At 36.3% G+C, this 7,437-nt stretch overlaps 1 protein-coding gene across 2 annotated transcripts in view; it reads right to left on the bottom strand.

Moving 5' to 3' along the window:
- UNC5C (unc-5 homolog C (C. elegans)) overlaps positions 1-7,437 on the bottom strand; it is a 373,518-nt gene that overhangs the window by 119,625 nt on the left and 246,456 nt on the right. For both annotated transcript variants that reach the window (XM_004681110.2, XM_004681109.2), the window contains exon 3: positions 1,547-1,690. In XM_004681110.2, the coding sequence (XP_004681167.1) occupies positions 1,547-1,690 (144 nt within the window). The remainder of the gene's footprint in view (positions 1-1,546; positions 1,691-7,437) is intronic.

Below are 7,437 nucleotides of genomic sequence, written 5' to 3'. Positions count from 1 at the left end.
AATAGGTATAAAGCATGGAAATCAAAGTGTTTATGGTTTAATGTGATTCAAATGGGAAAAGTATTTGTTGTCAGAGCTAGGAACACAGGCTACAATATATAAATCAAGAAATAAGATTGTTATAATTTGAACTATGCTCCTCTGAATAAAACCACCATATTTATGCCCTACCCCCCAGTCCATTCAAATGTGACCTTATTTGAATATAGGGGTTTTAAAGAGGTGACTGAGGTAACAAAGATACCATTAGGAAGAGCCAAATCTGTTATATTAAGACTGCTGTCCTTATTAGAAGAAGATTTGGACATGGACAGTTACAGAGGGAAGCTCATGCCAAGACAGAGAGGAAGATTGCCTACAAGCCAAAAGGAACAAGGAAACAATGCTACCATCACCTCAATCTTGGACTTTTAACCTCCAGAACTATGAAAAAAAAATAGATTTCTGATGTTTTACCTATCCAGTTTGTGGTATTTTCTTATTGTGGCCCTAGAAACCTAACACAATGGCACACACCCTTGTAAGAATTTTGGCTTATTCTCACAAGCCATTGCAAAATTTTACTAGGAGTAGAGGAGAGCTGGGGATATCTATGAATTTTAGGAAGAGTACATTTGTGGTAGCAAGGAGGAAGGGTTGGAATAGGGAAAAGATTTGAACAGTAGACATAAACTAAAAAAAGTACTTGCTGTCAGTGGGATCTATTCTAGGAGAAGGTGAATATAAAACTGTAAGAAGGATCAGAGTCAGGGTTGTTGGAATTAATGATATAGTGAAGGTAAGTGGTATTGACACTTGCCATGGAATGTGAATTAGTAAAATGTGGATATGCCAAGAGCTTCAGATAACAAATGGATTACATGGATTTCAGAGGTCTCATTCTTGAGAAAAATTTCCAGAATGGAGACTTGAGATAGCTTATAGCAGCAGCATTCACACTGTTCCAGATGCAAATAGTGAGAAAAGGAGACTTCTGGACCAGCTGCAGTCAGGATCTTACCACTTGGGGGTTATCTGGTCTATACATCACTATACCAGTGATTTGAAAAGTTTTGCAATGAAGAATTCTCTAACTTTACACAGAAAAGAATTTACCATAATGATTATGGAAACATTTTTGCGAGTTACTGTTCAGCTCTTCTGAATATGAACACTCTAGAAATTAACACAACCTAGAAAATAGTGGTGCATTTTTGATGCCCTAGAGTAGCTCCAATTTATATTTTCAGTAGCAAAATCAGTTGATGTTGTCTTAACAAATTGGTGAAATAAACTTATAAAAGGAATATAGTTGGTTTTCCTATGGCCTAGTTACTATACTAGTTTTTCAATTTGAAATCTTTTGAAAATAGCACCAATTCTTCCACACCTTAAAGGAAAACTACTCAGTGCCTTAAAAAAATACAGTGATGTTATGGTGAGTGACTTAAGGGCAAAGGGTAACTCCAATGGAAAAATATTCAAACAGGTTTTCACTACTTTCTTTGACACTAGAATACTAGCAGTTCAAACATCCCCATAGTCCAGAGTGCCAGCGGTAACTCACATGCGATGCGCACATAGGCCTTCCGGCTCTTTGTGGTGCCTGCCGAGCTCCAAGCCACACACTGGCACCAATAATCTTCAGGTCCAAAAAGTTCTTCCACCTGCTGGCGTGAAATCTCAATGCTTACTTCACGCACAATGAGACCTGCCAAGAGAAAGGAGGATTATGGTTAGAAGACTTGTAGTACTGATGTATAAAACACAACGACGTGTTTCTCGTGCAGCGACTATTCTTTTCGTTTGTCTTCAAGATTTTATTTATTTTTCCATGTAAGAAACGGGGTGGGCTACAGGTGCAGGGGGTGAGAGGACTCACCAGAGACAGAATGGGGAGCAGAACAGACAGATTCACGGAAATACACCACTGAGAGGCAGTGGGTGAGAAAGGAGAGGTTTGGTGTGCCATGGGGGTCAGCTTCCCAGCCTGCTGGCTGGGGTTGAACTCAGGCCACAATAGTGGACCTCCATAATGACCATTCTTAATGCCATTGCTCAGCATAAAAGATGTCTCTCATGTTTATGTTATTCCTGATTTGACACACCTTCTGATTTATTTATTAGCTATTTCAAGTTTGCTGAAGGATGTGAGGGTGATTTGGCTGTGACATCTGTCACCCCACTGGTTGTTAGGGCTGATTCCGTTGACCTGGCTGGTTAGGTGGGTGTCCCCTTCCTCCTCACCATTCCGTGTGCGTCTCTCCTGAAGCAGTGTTCTGAGTCTAAGAGGATGGCCTTGCCTGAATATGGACTGGACAGTTCTGGAAAGGACATAGGACTAGTTGGACTCTCCACTAGAACCTCAGAACAAGCTCGCAAATCTCCTGGATTTATCAGAAGATTAAAATGGAGGATATTTATCACTTCACAAAATTAAGCCTTTCCCCATTAAGTTTGACTAATACTCATTCTCCATCCAATTACCACCTACTGCATACTCGAATTTGAACTTTCTAACTTCACATCTTCTAAGGAGCCCACCTAATTATAAAGGTTATGAGAAACCCACATACTGTTTACAGCTTTAATGACTAAATTTTCCTAATTCTTCACATGAAATGATAGACCTGATATAGTCATACACATATGCCTGTTATAGATATTAATATAACATGTTTTATTTTATCAGTTAGTGCAGTTTACACCTACACAGAGTTCACAAGCTTTAATGACTAAATTTTCCTAATTCCTCACATGAAATGATGGACCTAATATAGTCATACATATATGCCTGTTATATATATATTAATATAGCATGTTTTATTTTATCAGTTAGTACAGTTTACACCTACACAGAGTTCTCAATACGCTGTACACAGATTTGCAAAAACTAAATTTTCTCAATTCTTCACCTAAAATAAGAGATAATGGCCTAAGACAATAATCATAAGCATATAAATTTGCATATACTATACATGCAGCATATATATATATAAACTAAATATATAAAACTTTATATACATTTTAGTACATATAGGTAAACTATATAATACACTTATATAATCAATTATATATAAGGTTATAATCCAAAAAGCTTAAAACTTATTTTATTAAAAAAAAGATTTATTTATTTATACATACAAGAACTGGGGTACAGAAAGCATTGAGAGGATTCACCAGAGACAGAGTGGACAGACTGGAAAGCAGAACATACAGATCTACTGAAATATACTGCTGAGGGGAGCAGCAGGAGGGTGAGGAGAGGCCTGCCGTGCCATATGAGTCATCTCCCTGGCCAGGGATGGAACTGGAGCTGAAGTGGCTGGGACTAGCTTCATAGCTCTGAGTACCAATCCATTGCACCACCACCAAATAGGACCAGGAAATTGTTTTCTTGAAGGAGATATTTGGCCTTAGTAAGAAACATGTTAATCTACCCACAGAAGGTGTGACTTTGGTTTTCATGCATAAACTTCTGAGAACAAAACATTTCTCTATAAATGCAAAGTAACCAGAATCTTTTAAAGGTAAAATGAAGTCCAGCTGAAAAAAAAAAAATCAAATAATTGGAATTTAATTATCTTAAATTACATAATTTGAGCTAAGATTCTAGAATATTTTAGATGTATTTATCTTGAAATATCAAAGCTTATTTCAAGATCTATTCTGCAATATGCCTTTTTGCTCAGAGCATGGAGATCATCTGAGTAAGATATATACTATCCACCTACATTCAGTTGATACATTTTTATTTTATTTTTTAAAAGATTTTATTTACTTATGCATACAGAACTGGAGTACAGGAGAGAGGGGCAGGGACGGTGAGAGGATTCATCAAAGACAGTGCGGGAAGCAGAACAGGCAGATGGAGGAAGTACATTGCTGAGTGGAGCAGCAGACAATACCGAAGAGGTCTGCTGTGCCATTGTGGGTCATCACCTCTGGGGCCAGGGATAGAACTTGCACTGAGGTGGTTGCAGCTCACTTGCAGTGCTGTGCTTTAACCCATTATGCCACCAGGGAGGGCCCCTGAAAGTACACATTTTTAGAATGGAATTTCCATTTAAAGAACTGGCCATATACCCTTCGGACTGAAAAAAAAAAAAGGTTCTGGGTCATGTGTGAACACAGTAAGGAAGATTAAATATTTGCTTTGTACTATTTATTCATTCATTTATTCACTGAGCAAATATTTATTAGCTATCAACTATGCAAAATGATATTGCACTAGATATTTATAAAACTCCAGTAAGTTAGTCATTGCCCACAATAAACTCAGAGTAGTATGAGGAAGCATATGTGAACTATAGGCTATACAATGCATTATTTAATTAGAGTTGTGATCAGTGCCGCAAAGGAGATGTGGAGGGGCAATGTGATTCAAAAGCAAGGTAGCCCAGTTAGCACGATGATCCAATATGCATTAGGTTGGATAAGTTACATAGGTAGAAGGGCAAGACATATGCGGAGAAACTGGAAGGAGAATGAGGAGCTTGAGAACCTGGAAGAGAGGCACTGAACCCAGAACACAAAGAAGAGCAGCATGAGATGAAGCTAGAAACAAGAAAGGGAACAGTTTTTATATTCTTGTAGAGCAGTGGTCCTCAAAGTGTGGTCACTAGCACACCTCTGATATCATCACCTTGGTGGAAATTTGGAAGTCTTGGGCCCTAGTCTGGACTTGTTGAATAAAAACTTTAGTACAGCTAATAAAACATTCTCCATAGCAAACACCCTGACTTATAAACAGATAATGTTACTGTTCTTCTTTGCTGGTTCCCACTCAGAGTTATCATTTTCTTATTTGATTTAGCTATTTTCATTTTTCTGATATCTAAAAGGCCATACAAAGAGCAATGTTCCTCCCATTCTCTACTTTTCTTTTTATTCATGCTCTAGTATTTAATGTTCTTGCCTGTTTTACTTGATTATACCTCTCTCTTCATGCAGAAATTCAGTTAATGGCAACAAAATTCTTCCTTTAAAAGTATCTGCGGTAAATTTATAGTCAGCAAAGTGTTGACAAACTTGTAATGTGTATTTCCTTAGAATGGTAATGGCAATTTTAAAAATGCAGAGTAGCTGCAAACAAGCTCAGGATATTAAAACCACATACAAGCAAATATTTTGTGTCCCGAGATGATAACTTCAGGTTTCACTCCCCCTTTTACTTAAGGCAATTATAGGAAATTTAATTAAACACTAGGGGATCTCCACTAAGGATAGGGTTTTTCTACTACAACTCTGAAGTCTTTTAAGACTACACAGGCTCCCACTCCTTCTGCAGGAATTATAGACAATATCAAGGTCATGAACCCCTGTGGGCATTTGAGTCAAAGCACATACCCATTTTGTTTTCTGTTTGACAGACACACCCCTGCAGGAGGACCATTAATTGCAGGTGTCTAAGGTTATCCTGTCACACTCCCCAAGTTTACATTCCAATTTGCAGTGAGCAACACAGGAACCAGAAAGACTGAAGATGGAGATATTCAGACATTCAGGACTTAGAGTTCTTAGGAATAAACTACATTTTCCACACGGAACTAATTGTTTATATACCATCTCTTCATTACCATAAGAAAGTTCATTACCTATCACATTTTATTCATTAAGCCACAGACTAGTGTTTAGGATAAAATTAGGTAATATCTTTTCATTTTGAAAGTAAAATTTCCAATTGGTTAGAAGTCTTGAGGTGGGAAAAGCAAGCCTCCTTGAAATTGGAATTCCTATCAGCATAAATTCCAAGATGGGCTTGCTTTGAAGAGCACTTGGGAACTTGAAATTGGTGTCAGGTTACTTGAGGATGGGGGGAATGCAGTGGTCTACAAGATTTCCTCAAATACGAATGAATGTACATTTTCCATTTATTCACTAAGTTAGTCATAAATTTAATTTTATAAATGTACATTCAACATCAAAGATTTCGCATCACTATTCTTCCTTTAATAAAGGCATCTTAAGGATAGGTGTTGTTTGATGTTTGCAGTGGCTTGCTTTTATAATAGTATGATTCATTATGGTTTGGGAGATATGTGTGTAGTAAGGTAATTAGCATGTTATGCCAAGAAGACTTATAATGAGTATAACTATGTACCTATTAACAGGGAATTTCAAATAACTTTGGAAATTTAAATAAAACTATAAACCTCTGATTGGATCTTTGTAAGTCAAAACATGGATATGGCAATAAAATACGGCAATTATATTTATTCACTAAGTTAGTCATAAATTTAATTTTATAATAGTGGTCAGGCACACAAATGTTGTTTTATTAAAAAATTAATTTATTAGGAAATTAAAGTGATCATAAATACAAAATAAATGCTATTGAATGCTTACCTAAAATAATACCCATAGTCTAACAGAAATGTATTTTATACTGCTGACAACAAATATTACTTATGTAAAAAATTAAGTTCTAAAATATAAAGGTAAATCTAGCATCACTTTCATGATTAAGCTGTTCATTTGTCACATAAAAGTTATCTTATTTATTGGGTGGTAATCAAAACTGTGTATTATCTTGAAAGGTTGTTTTCAAATGTGATCATAAAATTTGTCCCTCCTTGTAATCATGTATATTTCACTGACATTAGACATAGATATTATGTATGCCTGATCTATAGCTTTCATTCCTCTGAATTTCTACATCTTTCATATGGAAAAGGTAATCTTTGAGACCTCATGTTGTACAGACATCGTGAATCTCTTTCCTTGCTCTCTCCTTATTGGGAGGAGAGTTGCAGAGATCATGCTCCCAAATCTCATTATAGTACACTCATGGTTAGAGCTTGTGTTTGTGGGAAATGTGCAAAGCTGCAGGTAGGAATTTTCTGGAATAGATTACATTGTTTTATTGAATGAATGCAGTTTCCTTTTCATGCTTGGTCCCAGAGCTTAATCCTATTAGTGTTCACTAATATGATCTGAAATATAAACCATATCAGCTTTAGTCTTACCATATATTAAATCATTCAAAATATCATCATCTAAGAAATGTCATACCATAGAAACTTATAATTATTTTGGAAAATTATTAACTCTCAATTAAATATAAATAAAATAATTTGAAAGGCAGAACAATCAAGATGTTTTGTTACTCGACATGAAATAATTTGACAAGCTTTAAATTTAATAGGAATAAAAGATACCATACGCACAATTTACTGACTTTTTGTTTTGTTTTGTGTTTTGCAAGGTGGTGGAAGCATGACATACCAGGCTCACTTCCTTCAAACACACATAACAAAATTAACGCAGGAACAAGGCCAAAACCCCATGAGAGACCAATGATGCACAATAGGAGCATCAGTCCCACTGGAAAGGGTAAGAAAAGTCTCCAAGTGAACTTTATTTAAAAGAATAATGGAGCAGTGCACCAACATTAAACGCCCTACGAAATGGCCTTGCTCTAGATAAGGGAGTGCAAATGCAAAAACCTAGAACAGT

This window comes from Condylura cristata, unplaced genomic scaffold (assembly GCF_000260355.1).
Source record: "Condylura cristata isolate star-nosed mole 26May11 unplaced genomic scaffold, ConCri1.0 scaffold00012, whole genome shotgun sequence".
Taxonomy (NCBI): domain Eukaryota; kingdom Metazoa; phylum Chordata; class Mammalia; order Eulipotyphla; family Talpidae; genus Condylura; species Condylura cristata.
This window is presented reverse-complemented; position numbering and strand designations above follow the sequence as displayed.